Source organism: Gossypium hirsutum, chromosome D08 (assembly GCF_007990345.1).
Source record: "Gossypium hirsutum isolate 1008001.06 chromosome D08, Gossypium_hirsutum_v2.1, whole genome shotgun sequence".
Taxonomy (NCBI): domain Eukaryota; kingdom Viridiplantae; phylum Streptophyta; class Magnoliopsida; order Malvales; family Malvaceae; genus Gossypium; species Gossypium hirsutum.
In genome coordinates, this window is record NC_053444.1 from 9361093 (window position 1) to 9386632 (window position 25540).

Consider the following 25540-nt stretch of genomic DNA (forward strand, 5'->3'; position numbering starts at 1 on the left):
TAATAAAATTAAAAGCAAGTTTTATGTCATATTTGGAACTCCGAGAAGTCGTACATTAACTTACGAGGTCTCGATTTTCTCATTGAACTAAGATGACCAAACAATTTTAGATTTCAAAATACAAAATTTTGATAAAATTTTTTCAAGGGTTAGCTTATTCTCAAGGATTCAAATGTTGTATCCTAACTTACAGGATACGACACTTTGTCGCCCTGAGACGAGGAAACCTTTTCTACATTCATTCAAAAAAAAATTTCAAGTATTATTTTTAAAATTGGCATCAAGAAAAAGGGTATCGTTTTTAGTCTTTTCAAATTTTCAACATTTGACTTTAAGACATTAAATAATCAATTTGGTATCAATTTTGATCGTTACGAGGGTGTTAACCCTTCCTCGTACATAACTGACTCTCGAACCCGTCTTTTTTTCTGAAACTCGTGGACCAAGGTCATTTTTAAGGTGATCTGATCACACCTCAATAAAAGATCGGTGGCGACTCCAATTTTCATTTTTTTAAGTCGACATTATTTTTTTTAAAAAATGGTTTCGACAGCTTGGCGACTCCACTGAGGACTGTTAGAGAGTCGAGCCATAAATTGATTAATTTTTGTCTTATGGTCGAAAAATTAAAATTTGTTTTGAAATTCATAATTTCTCATTTGCATTATAGTGTGCTTGCGTGGTTGGTTTAAGTCTGTTAGTGGATTTGCATTGCATTACATGATTTGGACAATTTTACCCTTTAAGTGGGAGCGAGAAACTAGTCCTTCGTAAGGTTTTCACCTCCGTCCAAGATAGTGGACCGCTTTCGGAATACATCCGTACCTATGTCTTCGTGAGATTTTAATCTCCATGCAACCATAGGGAAATGTATTCCCCTGAACTGAACTTGGTCCATATGAGCCTATAATGGGTGAGGATCGAGGAATCTGATGGTTCGGGTACCTTTGCTCTAGAAATCAAACCTCATGTAGTGAGCTTTAGAAACTTGCCCTTGGTAGAACTACACCAAACCCTAGTAGATTCCCGAATTTGTGATTTATTGTTCTCTGTTTGCGTTGAATTCTATTTTTTGTGCATAGTACTAACTTTTGTGTGTTTTGCTTTGATTGCATGCCATTTTGACTGCATAGCATTTCATCCTAAAAGGTGTTAGTTCATATTCGGTTATTAGATAGATAGCTTAGCATGTAAAATGGATTTCTTGATAAGGTAGAGGATAATGCGGCTGTCCAGGCCTGGTCTGAGACAACACAACTAGTAAAAGGTGATAGTTTGGCCGAATGATATGTATCGGAGTTGTAGGACTTCACTCGTATTAGTATAACCCAGAATAGTCTGCAAGAATTGAAGGAAATCTAGGATCAGTGGAATGATGGGGTCAAGCAGCTTTTTTACTCTAGCTATGGAGATCTGCCTTATCTGTTTGACATAAAGGTGGATAAACACTTGTTTCGTGCCCTCGCCCAGTTTTGGAATCCTACTTACAGTTGCTTCACTTTTGGGAGAGGTGATCTGGTACCTACAATGGAGGAATACATGGCTTTACTTCGTTGCTCGAAGATTCAAGCAAATAGAGTTTACTCGAGAGCTGTTAATGTCCCAACCTTTTTGAAGAAATTGATAAATATCACCGAGATGAGCGAGTAATGGGTTACAGTGCGGATCAAGCAGAAGGGGGATAGCAAATGTATTCCTTGGAAGAATTTGAGAGATCTAATTCTAGCATACCCAGATACGGAGAAAAAAGTTGATGTCTTTGCCTTAAGTGTCTACGGCTTAGTTGTATTTCCCAAAGCCTTGGGACATGTTGATGAAGCGGTCACTGATCTCTTTTACCGACTTGATAAGAGGGTTACACTAGTCCTGGCAATTTTAGCAGAAATCTTCAGATCACTTAATGAATGCCGGAGAGCGGGTGAGGGTAGATTCATTAGATATGTGCAGCTCCTTTTGGCATGGTTACACAGTCACTTTTGGAAAGTTGATAAGGTTTCTTATCGAGTCTTCTCCGAAAATTATTCACCTCTGAAGGAGGTAGTGGCTATACCGAGGCGGGATGATATCTCGGAGGAAAAATGGATGGCAATTCTTCAGGATCTTCAAGAAGAGGATATCGAATGGAGAGCTCCTTGGATGCTTCCAGATAAGATCTTATATAGATGTGGTAATTTTGATTGGGTCTTCTTACTTGGGATTTGGGGAGCTGTTGGCTATGCATCGTTGCTAGTGCTAAGACAGTATAGGTCAAGACAGTTCGTACCCGCAACTCAAAGGCTAGCTCAGTGTGAATTTTCATATAAAGGCGATGGTTACAAGAAGAAGATTCGAGAGATGTCCAATACCTGGAATCAGACTCAAGGGATGAATAGATTGGTAGTAGGTCCAATAACGACCCCTGAATATATCAAATGGTAGGGTAGAAGGATTAATGATAACATCTCTGGGCCAAGTCAGGGAGACGGTCAGCCGACTCGAAAACATCCGCAAGTTGTCCCCTCCGAGTTAGAAATTATAAAAAATGATTTTAAAAGAAAGAATGCAGAGTTAGAAAAAAAGATAGAACAAATGGAAGAAAAAAAGATGAATTTGAGACTAGACATGGATGTTCAAAAGCTAGAAACCGAGAAATTAAGAAAAGGGAAGAACAAAGCTGAAGGAAATTTGGATAGTTTGAAAATTGACTATAAGAGGTTGCGTTGTTCGGTGAAAGCTGCCGGGTTAGGGAAAACTTCAGAGCAGTGGTGTCAGGAAATTCAAGAGGAAAATATCAAGGCCGATAGATGGGAAAGGAAGTTCCAGGAGGCCCAGATACGAAATGAGACCCTAGAGAAGAGTTTGTTAAAAAGCCGAAATGAAAAGGATGAGCTAAAAGCTAGAGTGGTTGAACTTGAGAAAACTCTTTATCAGTATCGAAACCGTAATTCTACAATAGAGCTAAGAGCAAGCTTAGACAAGATTGAGCAAATGAAAAGAAGAGTGGAAGAATTAGAAGTGGCATTACAAATATGTGAAATGCGGATTAAATTCCTTGAAGCCAGTAAAGAGCGTTAAAAAGAGTAGCTCCTTTGTTGTCAGAACCTAGTCAGAAACAGAGATCACATTATGGGTGAGGCTGTGACTCAGATTCGAGAGGTAGCAGATTACTTACAGACTTTGGCAGTACAAGCTGATATACTGAGTGTAAAGTACGAGATAGAATCAGACCGGGGGCAGGAGTTAGCTTCGCTGCTTAGGAAAATTAAAGCCTTAAGTGTTAGGGCTAAGCCATATATGTAATTTGTTTTAAATAGAGAATTTTTGTTTTCTGGTAAAGTTTTCTAAATGGAATTGAATTTAAATTGACGCCTTTTTGCATTCACTTCACGCATTTACATTACATTACATCATATGCATTAAAGTCCACTGAAAGGTCTTAATTAGTTAAAATCATTTCAGTTTATCTGGCAACCGGCAAAAAACCTACCAACCAAACATCGTTACCATACCCGAGCTAAGACAAAAGACATGGACCAAAAATTAAAAAAACTCGAATAACTGCAAAGGGAGATGCAAGACCAGATACAAGTGCAAATTCAAGAGCAGCTAGCTAAGATCCAACAAGAAATGACGGACAAAATGCTAGAATCACAAAAAAGTATGATGACCTAGTTGACCCAATTATTGACTGGGGGAATAGATAAAGGGAAAGGCCCCATGACCAACCCCAGTGAGAATAATGATGAGCCACTATATCCTCCAGGTTTTACTCCACCTAAGGTACAGGTCTAAGCTGAGACGTACCTGCAGAGACCATCCGTCACAATTAAGCCTCAGGCTGGTGCTTCGATACCAATGAACTTTCAAACTGAATCAGGTTCAAATCTAGGAGATAACCCAGCCAATCCAGTGATCCTCGATTTTGATGAAGTGGCGGAAAAGGAAAAAGCTAAGGCAGAATTGCCAAAAAAGCTAGAGGACAGGTGTAGATGGTTGGAGGAAAAATTCAAAGTGATGGAAAGTGTTGATAGTCATCAGGGAATTGACGCTAAAGATCTGAGCTTGGTTCCAGATTTAGTTCTTCCGTACAAGTTCAAAATTCCAGAATTTAAAAAGTACAACGGGACCAGTTGCCCTGAAGCTCATATCACCATGTTTTGCAGATGAATGGATGGATACGTTAACAATGACCAACTACTAATACACTGTTTCCAGGACAGCCTGGTGGGGGCAACATCCAAGTGGTACAATCAATTGAGCTGTACCAGGATTAGTTCGTGGAAGGACCTAGCACAAGCATTCATGAAGCAGTATAGTCATGTCACCGATATGACTCCTGATAGAATTACTTTACAAAACATGGAAAAGAAGCCTAGTGAGAGTTTTAGGCAATATGCACAAAGATGGAGGGAGGTTGTCATCCAAGTTCAGCCACCGCTCCTAGAAAAGAAACCATGATGCTCTTTATTAAAACGTTAAAAGCCCCATTCCTCAAACACATGCTAGAGAGTGCCACAAAGAGTTTTTCAGATAGTTATGAATGGCGAGATGATTGAGAATGCCATAAGATGTGGAAAGATAGATGCTGGAGAAAATAACAAAAGGTTAGCCTCAAGGAAAAATAAAACGAAGTGAATAACACGAGTACATACAATAAAGGCTACTCGAAGTTGATCACGGTAAATCAACCAGGAAAAGGGGTTGCCAATCAGTAAGGCTCATTAAAGCAAGAATCGGGTACAAGACAAAACAATGAGAGGCTCTAGTTCATGCCAATTCTAATGTCGTATAAGGAGCTATATCAAAGTTTGTTTGATGCACACGTCGTTTTCCCTTTCTATTTAAAGCTCTTGCAGCCTCCGTACCCTAAATGGTATGATGCAAATGCACAGTGCGATTATCATGCGAGAATTACGGGGCATTCTATAGAAAATTGTACTACTTTTAATAAACTAGTTGAAAGGTTTATCAATATGGGTATTGTCAAATTTGACGATTCATCCAGTACAGAGAATCCGCTACCCAATCATGTTATTAATGGAATAAACATGATGAGTGAGGCTATAGGGAGAAGAATAAATGTAGACGTCACAAAAATAAAAACTCCCCTGAGAAGGGTCTGGAAGGAGATGATCAAAAGGGGGTTAATTGTTTCAGATTTAGCAGAAAGATGTGAAGAGATGAGGAATTATTGTGAGTTCCATCATAAAGAGGGGCACGAAATCCAGGAGTGAAAAGAGTTTAAAGTCCTAGTTCAAGGCATGATGGATGACAAGGAAGTGGAACTCTATGAAGAAATCAAGGAGGAAGAAAGTATATGTGCATCCGAGTCTACAATCAAGGTTTCGAAGGTGAATCATCCTGTGGTTATCATTTCAAGACCAAAAAATAATGACGCTAGGGTACTAGTAGCACCAAAAATTACAATTCTGAAACCTGCAACCTTTTCTTACAAGGACAACAAGAAGGTCTCGTAGAACTATGAGTGCAATGTAACCATCCCGGGAAGGGAGACTTCAGTCGGTGCTTCAAAAGAAAATCAGGGTATAGGTTCTCGTACATGTAGTGAGAGATGTTACGATGTAATAAGTCTCCAAGTAGAATCTATAAAAGGACAGAAAATGACAGAACAAAAAAAAGAAGAGGCAATCGAGCCCATCAATAAGCTAGTAGGGGAGGAGGAAGCTAAAAAATTCCTTAAATTCTTAAAGCATAGTGAGTACAATGTGGTAGAACAGTTGCATAAACAACCAGTTCGTATATCTATACTAGCTTTGCTCTTAAGTTCAGAAGTACATCGAAGCACGTTAATGAAAATGTTGAATGAAACATATGTGGCTAATGATATCTCTGTCAACAAATTTGATCGGTTGGTTAGCAATATAAGTGCCGATAACTTCGTCTTCTTCAATGACAATGAAATACCATCTAGAAGTATGCGGTCTACTAAAGCGTTGCACATTACTACCCGATGCAAAAGGTACACCTTACTTGGGGATCTGATTGATAATGGATCAGCATTAAATGTACTACCATTGTCCACACTTAACAAGTTTCCAGTAGATAGCTTGCATATGAAGTCGTGCCAGAATATAGTGAGAGCATTTGATGGCACTGAGAGAAAGGTTATGGGGAGAATTGAAATACCCTTATTAATTGGTCCAACTGTCTATGAGGTAGACTTCCTTCTGATGGACATCAAGCCTTCCTACAATTGTTTGTTAGGAAGGCCATGGATACATTCGGTAAGGGTTGTACCTTTATCATTACATAAAAAGTTGAAGTTGATATCAGAGGGTAGATTGGTGACGATAAATACCGAAGAGGATATTATTACGGCCGTAACCAGTGATACACCGTACTTGGAGATGAATGATGAGACAGACGAATGTTCTTTTCAGTCTTTGGAGTTTGTGAATGCCACATTTATTACCAATGGGAGCAGGATGTCGATGCCAAAAATGTCCAAGGCTACAAGAATGGGTCTATAGTTGATGGTAGGAAGAGGAGCCCTGCCGGGAAAATAACTGGGGAGACATCTTTAGGGAAGAGTTAAGGTTCCAATGTTGAAGGACAAGTATGACCGTTTTGGCTTAGGGTACAAGCCAAATACAAGACAAAGAAGGAAAGAAATAGAGAGGAGGAAATCAAGTGGGAACCAATGATATTCCCTCACATATTCGAAATTTTTGTGTCGGGTGGGATTATTCATCCCGAGTGAAAGACACCAATGAGAGAAAGTATTGAAGAAATGTTGGAAGGCTTTCATATCAATGCCATAGATAAAGTTGAAAGAAGGACCTTGTTAGAAATCTGTCCTTACGAACTTGGGAGCGAGCTAAATAATTGGACTGCGGAAGAAATCCCTATAGTCTTTAGAGCTTATTCTGAGTAATGTTCAGAACATTCTTGTTGTTTTTAGCCTAAAAATTATAGGAACTCCTTTGTGAAATAGGCTCATATCTGAACGTAATTATTTTAATAAAATACATCTTTGCATTCATTTTAAGCAAGTATTCTTTTATTCTTTCATTTGTTTGAGATTGTCTTCCAAATCATTATTTCATTACATTTATAATCATATTGTACAAATGATTATTCATAAATTCATATATTCTTGGTATATTCTTTGGTACCCACTGTAGGTCATCGGATATCAATGACATGAGTGACGCTACTACTCAAAATTTCCTTTTGAGCGAGACATGTGTTTAGAAGGATCGCATGACTTTGAAGATGACGTAGACTCTGGTTTATCTCCGGAATTGTTGAGGATGATAGAATAGGAAGAGAAACAAATCCTACCTCACAAGGAGTCAATAGAAATTGTGAGCTTAGAAGAGGGAAAAGAGGTGAATATTGGAACTGACATTACCACAGAGACGAGGCAAAACCTCATTGAGTTACTCCAAGAATTTAAAGATGTCTTTGCATGGTCATACCGGGATATGTCAGGATTAAGCACCGACATCGTAGTACATCGCATTCCTATAAGAGAAGATTACAAGCCAATTCAGCAGAGAGTCTGAAGGATGAGGCCTGATATTGTGCTAAAAATAAAGGAGAAAGTCAAAAAGCAGTGTGATGCTGGGTTCTTATAGGCGGTCAAGTACTCCAAATGGGTAGCCAATATCGTTCCTGTCCTTAAAAAGGATAGGGAGGTATGAATGTGTGTGGATTACAGAGACTTGAACAAGGCTAGCCCAAAGGATAATTTCCCATTGCCTCATATTGACATTTTAGTGGATAACACAGCAGGCTACTCTCTGTTTTCCTTTATGGACGGCTTCTCTGGATACAATCAAATAGAGATGCATCCCGAAGATATGGGAAAGACCACATTTATCACTTTGTGGGGAACATTTTGTTATAAAGTGATGCCATTTGGTTTAAATAATGCAGGAGCAACATATCAAAGAGCCATGGTAGCCTTGTTCCATAACATGATGCACAGGAAAATCGAGGTTTACGTTGATGATATGATAGACTGAGGAAATTCCAGCTCAAGCTTAACCCAATGAAATGCACTTTCAGAGCTAGGTCAGGAAAGCTGTTGGGTTTTATAGTCAGTGAAAAAAGAATCGAGATCGACCCAAACAAGGTTAAGGCAATTCAAGATCTACTTCTACCACGTACTCAGAAAGAAGTTCGAGGTTTCTTAGGAAGATTAAATTATATTTCCCGGTTCATTTCACAACTAATCGAGAAATGTGAACTCATATTCCGTCTCTTGAAGAAACATAATCCAGGTGAGTGGGACGAGGGATGCCAAGAAGCTTTTGACAGGGTAAAATAGTACTTGTCCAATACTCTAGTACTATCACCACCTAGTCCGGATAGGCCACTGATACTGTATTTAATGGTGTTTGACAATTCCATGGGATGTGTGCTAGGCCAACATGATGAGACAGGAAAAGAAGAAAGGGCGATATACTATCTCAGTAAGAAATCCACTGATTGTGAAATAAGATACTCGCCTATTAAGAAATTGTGTTGTGCCTTGATCTGGACGACTCGGAGATTGAGGCAGTACATGTTGTACCATACGACTTGGCTAATTTCAAAATTAGATCCTTTGAAGTATATGATGGAGGTGGCTGCTTTGAATAGGAGGATGGCCAGATGGCAGGTTTTGCTTTCCGAATTTGACATAGTCTATGTGAGCCAGAAGGTCGTGAAAGGGAGTGCAATAGCTGACTTTCTAGCTAGTAGAGCCTTGGAGGATTACGAGCCCTTGAATTTTAATTTCCCAAATGAGGACTTGATGTATGCGAAAACTACTGAAGAAAATTCCCAAGTGGGTCACATTTGAAAGCTAAACTTTAATGGAGCCTCGAACGCTGTGGGCAATAGAATTGGGGCAATCTTAGTATCCCCAAAATGAGATCATTATCTTTTTACTTGCAAATTAGATTTTGATTGCACAAACAACATGACAGAATATGAAGCGTGCATCATGGGTATTCGTGCAACTATAGAGCGTGAAATAAAAGTATTAGAGGTATATAGAGATTCAACATTGGTGATATAACAATTCAAAGGTGAATGGGAAACGAGAGATCCTAAATTAATTAGTTATTGAAAACTGGTCCTCAAATTGATTGAAGAGTTTGATGATATTACTTTTTACTATCTCCCACGAGATGAAAACTAGATGGCTGACGCGTTGGCTACTCTAGCCTCCATGATTAAAGTGAATAGCAAAGAGGACATGAAGCCTATCCAAATGAGCATCTATGAAACCCCAGCTCATTGTTACAAATACCGAAGAAGGAGAAAAGGAGATAGCCCTTGGTATCAAGATATATTGCGATATATGAAGAATCGTGAGTATCCTAACCAGGCAGCTGAGAATGATAAGAGGGCTCTGAGAAGACTAGCCATTGATTTTGTCTTAGATGGGGAGATTTTATATAAAAAGGGAAAGGATCAGGTACTATTAAGATGTGTAGACACTGTGGAGGCTAGAAAAATATTAGAGGAGGTCCATGAGGGTATTTGTGGAACGCATGTCAGTGGGTTCACAATAGCTAGACAGATTATGAGGTTCGGGTACTACTGGTCCACCATAGAAGAAGATTGCATTAATTATGCCAAGAAGTGTCATAAATGCCAAATTTATGGTGATAAAGTGCATGCACCTCCTTCGCCTCTTCATGTTATGACTTCTCCATGACCTTTCTCTATGTGGGGTATGGATGTCATCTAGCCAATATGCCGAAGGCTTCTAATGGACATCGTTTCATCTTTGTGGTTATTGATTACTTCACTAAATGGGTACAAGCTGCTTCGTATGCTAATGTCACAAAGTCAGCAGTCAGCAAGTTCTTGAAAAAAGAGATCATATGTCGATATGGAATGCCCGAAAGAATCATATCTGAGAATGCGTTGAATTTGAACAACAACTCAATAGCGGAGGTCTGCAGTCAATTTAAAATCAGACACCATAATTCGTCACCGTATCGCCCAAAAATGAATGGTGCAGTGAAAGCGGCCAATAAGAATATCAAGAAAATTGTGGGGAAAATGACTGAGACTTACAATGACTGGCATAAAAAATTATCATTTGCCCTCCTTGCTTATCGAACATCAATCAGGACTTCCACCGGGGCAACGCCTTTCTCCTTGGTTTATGGTATGGAGGCAGTATTACTCATCGAAGTTGAAATCCCTTCTCTCTGGGTATTGGCTGAGATAAAGTTGGATGAAGCAGAATGGGTCCAGTCTCGATACGATCAATTGAACTTAATAGAGGGAAAAAGGCTAAAAGTTATCCAACACGGTCAGATGTATCAAAAGCGAATGATGCGGGGTTACAATAAAAAGGTTCGTCTAAGAGAATTCCATGAGAGGGACCTAGTATTGAAAAAGATCCTTCCTATACAAAAATATTTTAGAGGAAAATGGATGTCAAATTGGAAAGGTACATATGTTGTAAAGAAGGCCTTTTCTGGAGGAGTTTTAATCTTGAGTGAGATGGATGGTAAAAACTTGTCAAACCCTGTAAATTCAGATGCAGTCAAGAGGTACTTTACCTAAAAGGAGAAGGGATCAAGGTGAAAACCCACAAAGGGCACTTTGAGTCCTTAAAAAAAAAAGAAAAGAGAGGCCAAGGTGAAAACCCGCTAAGGGCATCTTGAGACCAAAGGGGATTTGGGTTGAAAACCCGAAAAGGACGGCTCAAATTTTGATCGGAATGGGACGTAAGGTGATCAGAGCAACTCAAAATTTTGATTGGGGCATACGGTGATCTTGCTATACCTGAATTAACAGGAAAAGGGTATGTGACGTCTGGGGCATCGACAAAGTAGTGTAGATCTACTAAACACATGTCAAACCCAGAATGGTCTTCAGAAAGTTTCTACACAGAAGTTCAAGCTGCGATATCTGAGATACCTAGTCTTCATACTACTTATATTGAATTTGTTGTTCTTGGAATACTTTATTCTTTCCAAGATACTTGTTCTCAATCTATTACTTTTCTATTTTTTTTATCATTTTTTTAAACTTATTCATTTCGAGCTACGCCCCAAATCAATTCATTTCTTATTTAGGATTATGATCTTTTTGCAAGCATGTTGCATTAGAATAATGATTAATGGACTAATAAAACTTTCACAAGGGAAGTTTTGCATATTACTATAAAAGTTTCTAAATAATATAGTAATCTGAAACAAGACTATTGTTTAGAACGCACCGAGTTCAAAGGTTGGAAATCTAAGAAAGAAAAATCTAAGTTAAGACTATCCCTTCTAATTTTGTTGTCAAAACATTGATTAAAAAAATGACAAGACGTCGTGTTGGTGAAAATACTTAAACGAACAAGCAAGCAATGATCACCGAATAATAAGAAGAAGTTATTCTTGGAGAAGAGAATTCTTCTTATTCTTGGAGAAGAGAATTCTTCATTTGTGCATGAGCATTTGAATGGTGTAAAGGACCAAAGAGCTTCACATTTTGTATCCTTGAGTTGCGATAGGAGAGGATTGAGAAAAAGCCAGATTTTTTCTACCCTTGGGTTATAGCGGGAGAAAGATGATACAAATTTTGCGTCCCAATGGATTGAACTTTAAAGTTCACAGTGGGGGGCAGTCTGATTAAGTGTTTATTTGGAAATGCCAGCTGAGCAAGAGGGCGTTGTAACATGTTAGTGATAAAACCTTAATAAACTTTGAGTAACGACAACCTAAGTGATAAAGAAGGATCATTCTCGAAAAAATGACATTCTGCATTCATTCAAATGTCATTCATACACGTCTAGTTAGGAGCATTTGATTCATTCTGATCATGTCATTCTAATCACTAAGCATAATTAAGTTCATAAAATGGATTATACAGGTCATGTTCCCAGAGAACAGATTAGTGAAGATAGCAGATCTTGTCTTCCTATACTGACAGCGAAGCAGATCGAAAACATCAGCCTTGCCTCCTTGGGTTTACAGCGGAGTAGGCTGAAAATAGCAGATCTTGCCTTCCTGTACTAACAGCGAAGCATATCGAATACACCAGCCTTTCCTCCTTGGGTTTTCAGCAGAGCAGACTGAAGATAGCAGATCTTACTTTCCTGTACTGACAGCGAAGGAGATCGAAGGCACCAGCCTTGTCTCCCTGGGTTTGCAGTGGAGTAGGTAGATCTTTCCTTCCTGTACTGGTAGCGAAGTAGATCGAGGACACCAGTTTTGTCGCCTTGACGTTGCAGTGGAACATGTTAAAGCTAAAGATAGCGAATCTTGTGTCCCTGGCGTTGCAGCGGAGCAGATAAAAGCTGAGGGCAACGAATCTTATCTCCCTAGTGTTAAGACTTGGAATAGCTGAAGTGGAGCAGATTAAAGTTGTGGGCAATGAATCCTATCTCTTTGGCATTATAGTGGAACAGATTGAAGCTACAATAGCAAATCTTACTTCTCGGGTAGTGTAGTGGAACAGATTGAAGCTACAACAGTGAATCTTATTTCACAGACATTACAGTTAAATAGATTGAAGTTACAACAACGGATCTTACTTTCCTAGCGTTGCAGTGGAACAAGTTGAAGCTACAAGTCTCATCTCCCTAAAGTTGCAGTGGAGCAAACTGAAGATAACAAATGTTTCTTTTGAAAAGCTACAAGTTACAAATCCTATCTCCCTGACGTTGTAATGGAGTGGATCAAAGTGGCAACTCTTATACCCTTGAAGACATAGTGGGTCGAAGTGAAGCTACTCACCAAAAGAAGTCAAGACTCGACAAGACTGGGCAAATTTGGCTTTGTTAAAGTCTTTACTTCATTCCCGTTACACGACAATGAGCAAAGAGGAGCAGCTATACAAACCCAAAATTTTCCCAACCCATATACAAATAATAAAACCAAATTTAAACTAAAACCAAAATAAATGAAACAGGCCCAAATTACCAAACCCAAAAACAGGCCCAACAACCTAAAAGCTAATCCTAGCCCAAAACAAAACCCTAGGCAGCAACCAAGCCTCAGCTGCCGCACCCCAACGGCAACCCCCTGCGTGCACCGCCTTCTCTGCGCATGTTGCCACGTTCGTACCTGTAAAAGGACTAGGAGAGTCCAATAGCAACACAAACTGTGTAAAAGTAGGGAAAATAGGAAATTTCAGGATATAAAAAGGCCCCAAATTTATGTATTTTAACATTCAAGGATAAATCAAAAGAAAATAGAGAAAAATCTATTTAAGTGCAGACCATTTTCAAAGCTAGTAGTCCCGTTTTTTATTTTTTATTTTATTTCTATTTATTCATTTACATTTTTAAAAAAACTGAAAATAAAAAAAATAAAAATTGTGCGTTTTTTGAGGAGGAGGTGCCGGTTCCGATGAAAATCGGTATTTTTGTGTCTGGGAGTCGAAAAAACAAAAAAAATAAATTTTTGATTTTTCGGCCACCGTGGACAGTGGCGCCATCGTCGGCGACCGGCAACTGCCACGGTGGTCCGGCGCCGGAGCCGTGGCTGGATTCTGGAAAAGTTTGAAAGGATGAGAGAGAGTTTGAAAGAAAGTTGTTTTGTTTTGTTTTTTAAAATGAACGGATAGTAGGGATTTAAAAAAAAATTTGGTATTTATAGCTTACCCAAAACGGCGCCGTTTTGGGCCGAAGGGTAAGCACAAAAACGGCGTCATTTTATTAATGGCCCGTCTGACCCGACCTGATTTGTGGAATATTCGCGTGTTTTTAAAGCCAATGACCTATTTGTGCGAATGGTCCTCTCTCTTTTGTAGCGCAATTCAATTAAACCCTATTTCACTATTTTTTTTAAAATTTCACCCTATAATTTCTGTATCATTTTATTTTGGCCCTTTTCTCAACGCTGCGTATAAAGGCCAGGGGTATTTCCTCAATCGGTCCTTGTTGTTTTATACGGGTTGCAATCAGGCCCTCGTCAGTTTTTTATATATGTTTTAAATCAATGCCTTTAAATATCATTTAGTTTTTTATATATGTTTTAATCCTTCATTCACTTAGCTTCACTATTTTAAAGTTTTTTTATTATTTTCATCATTATCAGAACTTTTTTTATTATCATTGTAATTATTAATATTATTATTGTAATTATTACTTATTTTTTTTAATTTCATCTTTTAAATCCCTAATTTATTTAACTTTAGCCTTTTAAAATTTAGATCTTTTATTTTTTTTTTGTTTTATTCTTGTTTTGAGTTTTATTATTATCCTTTTTAACTATTTTATGTATTATTTTAAATTTCTTTTTATTATTCCTTTATTTCAAAATTTTCATATGTTTTTAAAAAAATTGCTATGAAAGTTATTCACTTTTAAATGACAGTGTATATTATTCATTGTAATTTGTTTTGTATGTTATTTACCTTAAATTGTTGCACTATTTACTTTAAAATTGTATTATATATTATTTCCTTGCGTCCTCTTTGATTAATTGAGATAATATGTGCCGTTATGTCAATTGCTCATTCGTATTTTAATTTGTTGTTATTCATCAATGTAACTATAGACTTATGATTTGTCTTCCATATTACCTAAATTTCTACTCCCAAGTCTGTAAAATTTTCTTTAAAAATGTTGTATGATAAGATTTGCAATGCATGGTATTTAGGATGACGAGAAATCGTGCCCTAGCTTACGGGGTTTCGGTTTTTTCATCAAACCTCAATAATTAGACATTTTAAATATTTCAAAACTTACGTTTATTTAATAAAATTAAAAGCAAGTTTTACGTCATATTTAGAACCCTGAGAAGTCGTGCCTTAACTTACGAGGTCTCGATTTTCTCATTGAACTAAGATGACCAAACATTTTCAGATTTCAAAATACGAAATTTTGATAAAATCTTTTCAAGGGTTAGCTTATTCTCAAGGATTCAAATGCTATATCCTAACTTATGGGATACGACACTTTGTCGCCCTGAGACGAGGAAACCTTTTCTACATTCGTTCAAATATTTTTTTCAAGTATTATTTTTAAAATTGGCATCAATAAAAAGGGGATCGTTTTTAGTTTTTTCAAATTTTCGACATTTTGACTTTAAGACATTAACTAATCAATTCAGTACCAATTTTGAGCGTTATAAAGGTGCTAATCCTTCCTATTACGTAATTGACTCCCGAACCCGTCTTTTTTTCTGAAACTCATGGACTAAGGTCATTTTTAAGGTGATCCGATCACACCTCAATAAAAGATCAGTGGCGACTCCAATTTTTATTTTTTTTAAGTCGACATTATTTTTTTAAAAAAATAGTTTCGACAAAGGGTATATTAGTAATTTCTTGCAATTGAATCATTATTGGCAATCTTGATAGCAGCTTTGGCATATCAACCTTCGAACTGGGGCGCTGCCACCAGGGTAATGATCATAATTCTATTCGATCCTAGCAGATTTGAACCAGAACGAATGACATAAGGAAAAATGGCTTGATCAACTCAGAGTGATTCCAATACCTTCAGCAAGAAGAATGTCGAATAGTCCAATTCAAAAAATTGGATGTAACATTCACCAGAAATCCCCACAAGAACAAACCCCATCCTCAAAATGGTGAAATCTATTGGCATCCCTCACAACAAGTTCCCGTCCAAAGAGTTTAGAGACTAACTTACAGAAAGTATGGCAATCACCACAGACACGTAGATTCTTTGTAACCCGAATGGGGGTTTGCTCAGCAGTCTTGAGCAGACCATATGCAATGGCTAATCTTTCACTGTGCCCATATAGCATCTTAACTTTCTCATTTTCCTCCACATTGTGCAAAACAAACTTTGTTTGAGCTATATAACCTCCTTCCTTCTCCACTTTTTCTGTGATTTGATCCAATTTCTTGGTTATATGATGACACTCTGGATGAGACTTGTCTCTTGCGATGAAAGTATGAATCCTGTTCCCCACCTCAATCCAACTACATCCAGGACTTTTCTTCAGGCCTCGCTCCTTCATTCTACTTCTAATTTTTTCAGCATCTTTACATCTTCCTTTAGCTGCAAAGACATTAGAAACAAGCACATACTGACCGGGATTTGTGGACCCTAACTCCAAAAGTTTCTGCACTGCAATTTCTCCTAGTTCTTGATTTGAGTGTACTTGGCAAGCCCGTAGGAGTGCACACCAAATTTCAGCAGTAGGTGCCATCTGCATGCTTTTCACAAATTCACATGCCTCTTCTACGCAATTTGCCCGACCAAGGAGATCAACCAGACAAGCATAGTGCTCTGGCCATGGTTCCAATTGATATTCATATTTCATGATCTCAAAAAATTGTCTACCTTCAGCAGTCAGTCCTGAATGGCTGCAAGCATATAGAACTGACAAAAACGCTACATGATCTGGAGTGAGATTTTCCTTCATCTTATTGAATAAATCAATGGCAACTTTTCCATGGCCATGCATTCCATATGCATTTATCATACTTGTCCAGAGGACTAAATCTTTACTTTGAATAGACTTAAATATCGTGTGTGCATTCTCAACCATTCCACATCGAGAATACATATCCACAAGAGAGCTGGCAATTGATCCTTCAGAGAAGTTTTGCCTAATAACAAAGCCATGGATTTCTTTCCCATACTTCAAGGCAGACAAACTGGAAGCAGCAGAGAGTGCACTTTTTAATACAATAGAATCAGGGTGAATATTAGTTTTGTTTAGGATATGGAACAGTTCAAGAGCTTCATTAGCAAGCCCATTGTGGACATATGCAGAAATCATGCTTGTCCAAGACACAACATCTTTAAACTGGATTGACTCAAATGTTTGCACAGCATAATCTATGTGTCCACATTCTCCATATACATCAACAATCATGTTTCGCAGCACAACATCAGACAGGCCTCTTCTCATAATATAACCATGAATTTCTTTCACTTGGGGCACACATGCCAGTTCACTACAAGCCAGCAGTATACTACCTATCATCATGGGATCAACATCAATATCTATTAATTGCAGTTCTCGGAACAATTCAAAAGCCTTTAAAGCATAACTGTTTTGTGCATAGCCAGCAATGACAGTAGTCCAAGAAATTAAATCTTTGTCAGGCATCCTATTAAAAGCATAGCCCATGTAGTTCACACAAGAACACTTTGCATACATATCTATAAGAGTATTTCCAACCTGCAAATCTAAATCAAATCCATTTTTTATTGCATAAGCATGCAATTCCATACCATTCAATAGGTAACCCAATCGCCCACAAGCTACCAGGATGCTTATTACTGTAACCTGGTCAGGTTTTTCACCAGCATTCTGAAAATCATGGAAGAAATGCAAAGCTTCACTGCACATACCATTTTGGATAAACCCAGTAAGCACAGAATTCCAGGCTACTTTATCCTTTTCTTCCAATTTGTTAAAAGTTCTTACAGCCTCACTCATCTTACAACACCTGACATACATAGCAACCAAAGCACCAGCAACATAAGCATCAAGAAGCTGAGCTGATTTCAACACAGCAGCATGTATCTCCTTACCTAATTTCCTAAAGGAATAATCTTCACAAGCCTGAAGACAAGCAACAACAGTGTAAGTATTAGAGTCAAGACCAGCCTTTTGCATTTCCCTGAAAAGTTCCAATGCTTCCATAGATCTTCCATTTGAAGAATATGCTGAAATTATAGAATTCCATGAAACTACATCGTCTTTTTGGTCTATTCTCCCGAATAATCTCCTTGCTCCAAAAAGATCATCACATTTGGCATACATAGCAACTAAAGAATTGACAACACAAACAGTAGAATCATACCCAAACTTGACAGCCAGACCATGAATTTCAGACCCTAAATAGAGATTTTTTAGCAAACCACTAGCTTTAAGCAGAGAAGGAAAACTATAAGCATCAAGAGAAACTCCCAAAACCCGCATTTCTTTATAGGTTTGAAGAACTTCAAAAGGTTTCCCATTTGAAACATAAGCTCCAATCATAGCATTCCAAGTAAAAATACTTCGTTGACCCATTTGATCAAACACTTTCTCGGCATTCCGAACTGACCCGCATTTCCCATACATAAACACAAGCTTAGTAGCTAAAAACACGGATTCAGAGACGGAACAAGACTTTATCATGTGGGCGTGAATTTGTAGCCCTTGAGAAAGAGCTTTCTTTTGAGCACAAACTTCAAGAACCGGGGCATAAGTCTCGTCCGGGTGATCATTGGATGAAACTGGGAGCGATTGAAATGCTTCCTTGAGGTTTCCTCGAAGGCAAATATCCTTTAAAGTATGGGTTTGGATGGGTTTACGAGAAAAAGATGGGATTTTGAGAGTAGGGTTTATTTGTGTTTGGATTAACATAGGGGGGTGAGCGAAAATTGAAGAGCAATTATTAGTGTGCAGATGAGCCAAAGAAGCGGGCATTAGAGGGAAAGCGCAGGAGAGGACGACGCTCAGTGTAGGATAAGACTGCAGTCGCATGATCAATGGTATTGTTATGGAAAAACATTTTCAATTGATTAATATAATAAATAATAATTGTCAAAATCACAAGCCGTCTTAGCTCAGCCGGTAGAGCGCGTGGCTTTTAACCACGTGGTCGTGGGTTCGATTCCCACAGACGGCGTTTTGTTGATAATTTCATTAGCTCAATTTTAAATTTTCTTGTTGTCTTTTAAGATCTGGTCACGTGGAGAAGAGAGAGAAGAGAAAAAGGAAAAATAGAACATTCTTTTGACGGTTTTTTTTTCTTTTATGTTTAAAGTTAAAAGGTTAATATTTGATATATTGGTTGTGCATTTTTTTATTTTATAAATAGTTTTAAAAAGTTATTATGTGTTTCTTTTTAAATATATATTTTTAATATTTCACTATACTTTATAGGATACCTCTCAACTCCTTAATCCTACTGTGGAGTCTAAAAACTCCACTACTAGTGTATTAAATATTTTCTTTTAAAGTATTAAGGTAAACTACAAGAATAGCCATCCAACTATATCTTTAGTTCTATTTTAGCCACTCTACTATTATTATTTTTATTTAACCACTCAACTTTTCGAAATTAAATATTTTAATCACTCTCCAATTAGATGTCGTTATTAAACGAGTGATGAAGAACTAATGTGGGCCATTTTTATTGGCCTAATAACAAATTTAGCCTTACAATTTTTACACATTCTATCAACTTGATCATAAATCTAAAAAACTCAACAAATAGTCTTCAATGTTTACAAAAATTTGTCATTTTAGTTCAAAGTCTAAAAATTCAATAAATTTAGTCTCAAATTTACAAAACTTGTCAATTTAGTTTGTAACACCCCTCACCCAATCCAAGTAAAAGATGTTACATTTAAACATTAAACTCACCACTTAAACATATTCTTGTTTCATTACAATCAAGGTAACTTATAGAACAAAACATTATTATTCATACATAATTCACTTTTTTTTTACTAATAAACCTTAGTACATGCTAAACTAAAACCCAAAATATATATACCAAATGCCTTGAGCTTGAAGCCTGAGGACTGATGTGATTCGAACTGAAGTAGCAATCCTCAACTCTTTTCAAAACTTATCTATCACCTATGCATTTAAAACAAATGCGTTAAGCTACATGAATAGCTAGTAAGTACTTAACTAGATTCAATCTTACCATTTTGATATATATACAATTCAAATAATATTTTAATAATATTTATTCACATAGTTTCTTTCACTAATATACTTAAACTTTCAATTCATTTTCCAAAACATAAAATCATTTAAATTAATTTTGTAACTTATAGTTTTTACTTTGACACATATAGTCACTAATCAACTTTCGCATTCACATAAATATTTTTCTCATGTCACAAACATAGCATAAACTCTTAAGTCACATGTTTCACTTAATACTTAATTCACATGTATTACTAAAACACATATATCATTATAACACTTCTACTTTCACCTAACACTTTTGCAGTCCTTAGTGAGCCTTAAGGAATTTCAATAATTCCGATACATTACAGAGCTTTAGGTGAAAGCAAAACTCCTGACCTTTAATGGAACTCTAATAACAAAACTTCATTAAACACATCACATAACCCACTTATCTTCTCCTAATCCCCTTCGTTCAACCCTAAAATCATTTCATTATCGTGTATCATATTTCCTCTAAGTTCACTAACGCATTTATTCACATATCACTTTCATATAACATACTTGATATATCACAAATATATCACTTTGTATCATATGACTTATTTACTTTGAATCACATAAACACTTTTACTACATTTTTATTTCACATATTCACTTTATTCATAATTCATAAAAATACAAACATATCATATATTCACAACACTTCACACTTTAGATTTCAATTCACTATCATTAAGCACTTTACTTTCTTATAACACTTTACTTAAATATTTTGTTTCATTATTTTAGCAAACGTAGTAATTTTTGAGCATTTTACATTTTAGTCCTTAAATTCATGAAAATTCAATAATTATTATGTAACAACCCGGTTTCAGTGAAATAGAAACAGTGGTTTCGGGACCACAAATCCGACATCAAAAAATTTATTTTATTATCATTTTAATGTCTACAACATGTTAGTGGTGTCGTATAAAATTTTCGTGAAGAAATTTTATCGTTTGCATTTTTAATTTGATAAAAAGGATTAAATTTGCATAAAGTGCAAAACTTGTGTTCTATTAGAGAAGGTGTCAATTTAATATGAAGTTAGAATATAAGTGGCCTTAAATGGTAATTAGACCATTAAGATAAATAGTGGACAAAGATGAACATTTTTTATGGTTTTAAAGGTTATTACTTAAGGTTAATTTAGTAAATATATAAAGCAACTTAAAATAAAAATGAATAAAAGAAAGAATTTCTTCTTCTCCAATAAAAATAAAAAAATAAAAACTAGGGCAAGACACCATTTTTAAGCATTCAACATTTGGCCAACACCTAGTGCATGTAAGTAAATTTTTGCTTGGTTTTTAATGATTTCTATGTTTTTGGAGTCGTTATAGCTTAATCTAGCTAGCCCAAGGACTAATTAGCAAAACTGTTAAAAGTCTAGGATTTTACCATGAATGTATGTTGATTGTTTTTTATGTTTGAGGGATGAAAATGAATATTTGATGATATTTGAGCAACTTTTGTAAACGAATTTTTGATGAAATTATCAATTAAGGATTTTATTGAAAAATAGAAAAATGTTCATGGTGAAAATGTGAAATAAATGAAATAGAGGGATTGATATGGACTAAGTTAATATTCGACTAGCATGGGTGTGGATTAAATTGCATGAATTTGCATTTTCATGAGATAGGAACTAAATTGTATTGAATTCAAAATTATAGGGACAAAAGTATAAATTTTCCAAAATATGATTTTTGGATTTAATTGTTTAGAATGAATTTTGAATGAATGAATTTTGATTATATAGATCAAGAAAAGCAACGTATGGATTTAGATCGGGAAAAAGAAAAAAGTATTGGATTAATCGATCGTTTTTCTCCGTACATGTTTGAGGTAAGTTCGTATATTTAATTAGCATTAAATTATGTTCGATTTAAATACTTTTATGTTATATTCTTGGCATTATGACTCTACGAAAATATCTAACGAAGTTTCGGTGATTTTCGGACCCATTTGAGCCTTAGGAATATATAGGATACAAATGACATGTCATTAGGGGTTACCATATTTTAGGTGTTGGTCTCGTACGTCCTACCGGTGGCTAAGTTTCTGGCATATGTTGCGGTTACTTGATAGCTTGTGTGAGCAGCACTGTGTTGCTACTTCTTGACTGACAGCTTGTGTGAGCAGACCCATTTATGGCTTGAGAGAGAACATTGATATGAGATTGAGTTAGTAGTGGTTTGACCACATGTGGGCACTTAGTGTGCGAGATTCCCACGTATCCGATATTATTCTAGTGGTTCAACGAGTATACAAAAAGTAAAGCATCGGTATAAGCATCGACTTATAATATCACGAAAGCATGGGAAAGTTATGATAAGATATTGATTAAAAATCTTTAGTACGTTCACAATAAAAGGAATGTTTTCATGGAAAGCTTAATGAAGCTTTTTGTCGTATAATGAGTTTGGTTAATTTATATGCTAATTATACTTGTGAATTGTTGTTGGTGCTTAGGCTTGTGCCAAGTAATGTTGGATATGTTCACTATTTGCTTTTATGCTTTTATAATGAAATGGTAAGTAATGTTAATGATTTACAAACTTACTAAGCATTTTATGCTTACTTGTGTGATTTTTCTCTTATAATTCTAGTTAATCAAAGGTTCGTGCAGTGTGGAAGCTTGTCAGAGATCCATCACACTATCCATTGGTTATATAGGTATATTTTGAAGATTTTGAATCATGGTTATAATGCAGGTATAAGTGTTTTGTTCAATGAATTTAGCCATTATGTGTGGCTTGTATATATGTTATTTTGGTTGATAAATTAGTTGGTAAGTTATTAAGATTATATGGTATATTGTGTGGTTGTTAAATTGATGCGAATGCTTTAATATACATATGTAAATGAGTTTTGAATGTTTGTTTTTAGGTGCAAATGGCTTGAGCATGAATTGTGAGTTTGGGTGAGAAAAATGGCTTGGAAATGGCACACTTTTCATCTACACAGGCAGAGACACGGGCGTGTGTCTCAGCCGTGTGTGACACACGGCCAGGAGACACGATCATGTGTCCCCTATAGCTTTAAAAGGTTGCAAGTCAGACTATTACACGGCCTAGCACGCGACCTGGCACACGGGCGTGTGAGGTTATTTCAAAGGGTACACGACCTGACACACATGCATGTGGCTTGGCCGTGTGACTCAAGTCAGTGAGTTACACAGTTGCGGACACAGGCTGAGACACGGTCGTATGTCCCTATTTCAAATACCCATACGGCCTAACACATGGGAGTGTCTCTTGGCCGTGTGAGTCACCGGCCTGGCCACACGAGCGTGTGACCCCTGCAATTGGAAAATTTTCATATGTTTTCAATTTAATCCTGAATCATTTCCAATATCTGTTTTCGGCCTCAAGGGCTCGTATAAGGGAATGTATGTATGTTTTTGGATTGATATTGTTATGTTTACTTTGTGATTTTATTTGTGAATTAAATTGTTCATTGTATGATGTTATGTTTTGGTAATGCGCTGTAGCCCTATTCTAGTAACAGATACGGGCTAGGGGTGTTACATATTATATCACTTTACACTTTATTACTATCACATAATACTTCATTTAAGTCTTTAATCACAATATTAGTTTCACATAATATCTTTTATACACTTTACAATTTAGTCCTCTCTATAATAATTTCACTATACTACATCTATTCACTTATCAATTTATGACAAATAAATAACTTTTCACTCTTTATAATTTAATCCTTAGTTTCATGAAATTAACTAATCACTAAATGTGTCATTTCTTACATAACTAATGTACCTTTATTTGCATATTCACTACTAAATTTAATATACATAATCATATATTTTTTTCATATTAAAATTTAATACCAAAATATTCAAATTAAAATAAACTAACTTGAATGCAATTAAATGCTTACCTCTCTTTTAACAAAAACCTCAATTTCTTTGCTTCTTTTCTTTTTCATCACAATCTTTCAATTTCCTTTCGACTTTCTTTACTTCTAGTTTCGTATCTCTTACCTCTAAGATGTTATACAAGCTCTTCTAAACCTATACTTCATATTTCCTCTTTGGCTTGCTTTGGAAATTTTCAAGGTTATGGGGTGAAATGGTGAAATTTTATGACAAAGGACTTAATTGTGTAAAAATTAAAGTTTCTCTCCCTTTTTTTTTGAAAGTGTCATGAGCCACTTATATAAAGCGTGAAGAAGTTTCTTCATTTTTCCATCAAAATATCTCAACTTGTTTAACAATAAAATATTATTTAATATATAAAATTTAACTTTAATCATTTTAATCAAATGGCTAAGGTTTCATCTTATTTTTCAATCTTATCCAATAGCCCATATTTTGCCAAAAACCATGATATTTTCTCATAATTATCTTATTTAAAAAATCACTATTTTCCCTAGATTTTCTCTACAATTCCATTTTTGATTCATGACATATTCTTGATATAATTACACTTCTAGTCCCTTTTTGTCCTTTTTATTTTAGCTGCCCCAAGCTGTTGCCTCTCAACCATCAAATTGTGTAGAAAATTCTACACTTTTCCTTCTTCTTTTTTCATTTTAGTCCATTTATTGTATCATCCAATCAAATTTCAACACTTTTCAACCTTAATTTCTATAATCTCCAAAAGCTTTCCACCTCATCAACTATAAGATTTTAATCCCATCATTTTTTCTATAAAAATCAATTAAAGATGAAAAAATTGTATTTAGGTCTTTCCTCCATAAAAATGAGAAAATTGCACTTTAGTCACTATACTTTTTCACTTTATTTAATTTTGTCTCTATCTCAATTTTCAATTTCCCACATATCAATATGTCTCCATGTCATATTCATAAAAAAATATTTCTTGTTATGAATGTCATTTAATGGATGTTCAACCTTTCATCTTTCATCTCCCTTGACCTTCCACCTTTCATCTTTTTTAACCTTTAGCCTTCTATCTTTCTTAAACCTTTATCTCCTTGTAACCCCTTTTTCTTATTTATGTATTAGAATATGAAAAGTCTAATCTCCCTATATATATAGTGGAGTATACTACTTGTAAGTATGATGAAAAAGTATACAATGCAATAGAAATCATCATATTCTCATATCCACCTTTTATCTATTATTTTTGTTAATAATACGTTATTAGCACAAGCGCTTACATTAATCCAAGAGTCTTGCGTTTTTTTGTTAGTTTGGATCAAGTGATATCATCAATGTCGAACCTTGCAAAACTTGAATTTGTGGCTCTTGATATCACTAGAAAGAACTATTTATCCTAGATGTTAGATGCTGAAATACATTTAGATGCAAAAGGCCTTGATGAACCTATTAATGAAGGAAATAAAACATCTAGTCAAGATAAGGCCAAAGTTATGATATTTCTTCACCATTACCTCCATGAGGGACTAAAGACTAAATATTTGACTATTAAAGATCCACTTGTCCTTTGAAATAGTCTAAAAAAAAGATATGATCATTAGAAAACCATAATACTTCCTAAAGCTCGCTATGATTGGCTGTATTTGATATTACAAGATTTTAAATCTGTGAGTGAATATGACTCGGCTATGTTTAGAATCACTTTCCAATTGAAATTATGCGGACAGAACATAACTTATAAGGATATATTAAAAAAAATTACTTCACATTTCACGCAAATAATGTTGTCTTGTAGACACAATATCGTGAAAAAGGTTTTAAGAAATATTTTGAATTAATATCTTGTCTTCTTGTAGTTGAGCAAAATAATGAACTGTTAATGAAAAATCATGAGTTACGTCCAATTGGTTCTATTTCATTCCTTAAAGCGAGTGTGACATCAAATAACGGAAAGGATAAAGGTCACACTAGCAGTCGTGGTTGAAGACATGATCGTGGTCGTGGTAGTGGTTGCGGTCGAGGACGTGGACGTGGACATGAACGAGGTGGTCACTTCAGGGATACTCACCAGAAATGGGATCGTAAAGATGGAAAGAATAATAAAAATATAACT

The 25540-nt window shown here is 35.9% G+C and overlaps 1 protein-coding gene and 1 non-coding gene across 2 annotated transcripts; one reads left to right on the top strand and one right to left on the bottom strand.

Annotated features, from left to right (window-relative positions):
• Positions 1–15209: 15209 nt before the first annotated feature.
• Positions 15210–18334, bottom strand: LOC107915329 (pentatricopeptide repeat-containing protein At3g63370, chloroplastic). The gene has a single exon (XM_016844496.2). It carries the CDS (start codon positions 18294–18296, stop codon positions 15447–15449), a length of 2850 nt encoding a protein of 949 aa, XP_016699985.2. The 5' UTR covers positions 18297–18334; the 3' UTR covers positions 15210–15446.
• Positions 18335–18425: 91 nt separating this feature from the next.
• TRNAK-UUU (transfer RNA lysine (anticodon UUU)) lies at positions 18426–18498 on the top strand. Its single transcript has one exon. It is a non-coding gene; the product is annotated as a tRNA-Lys (tRNA).
• Positions 18499–25540: the final 7042 nt, after the last annotated feature.

Bases quoted from the DNA above. Each gene is read 5' to 3' on its own strand.
- LOC107915329 (XM_016844496.2), bottom strand. From the start codon at position 18,296: ATGCCCGCTTCTTTGGCTCATCTGCACACTAATAATTGCTCTTCAATT.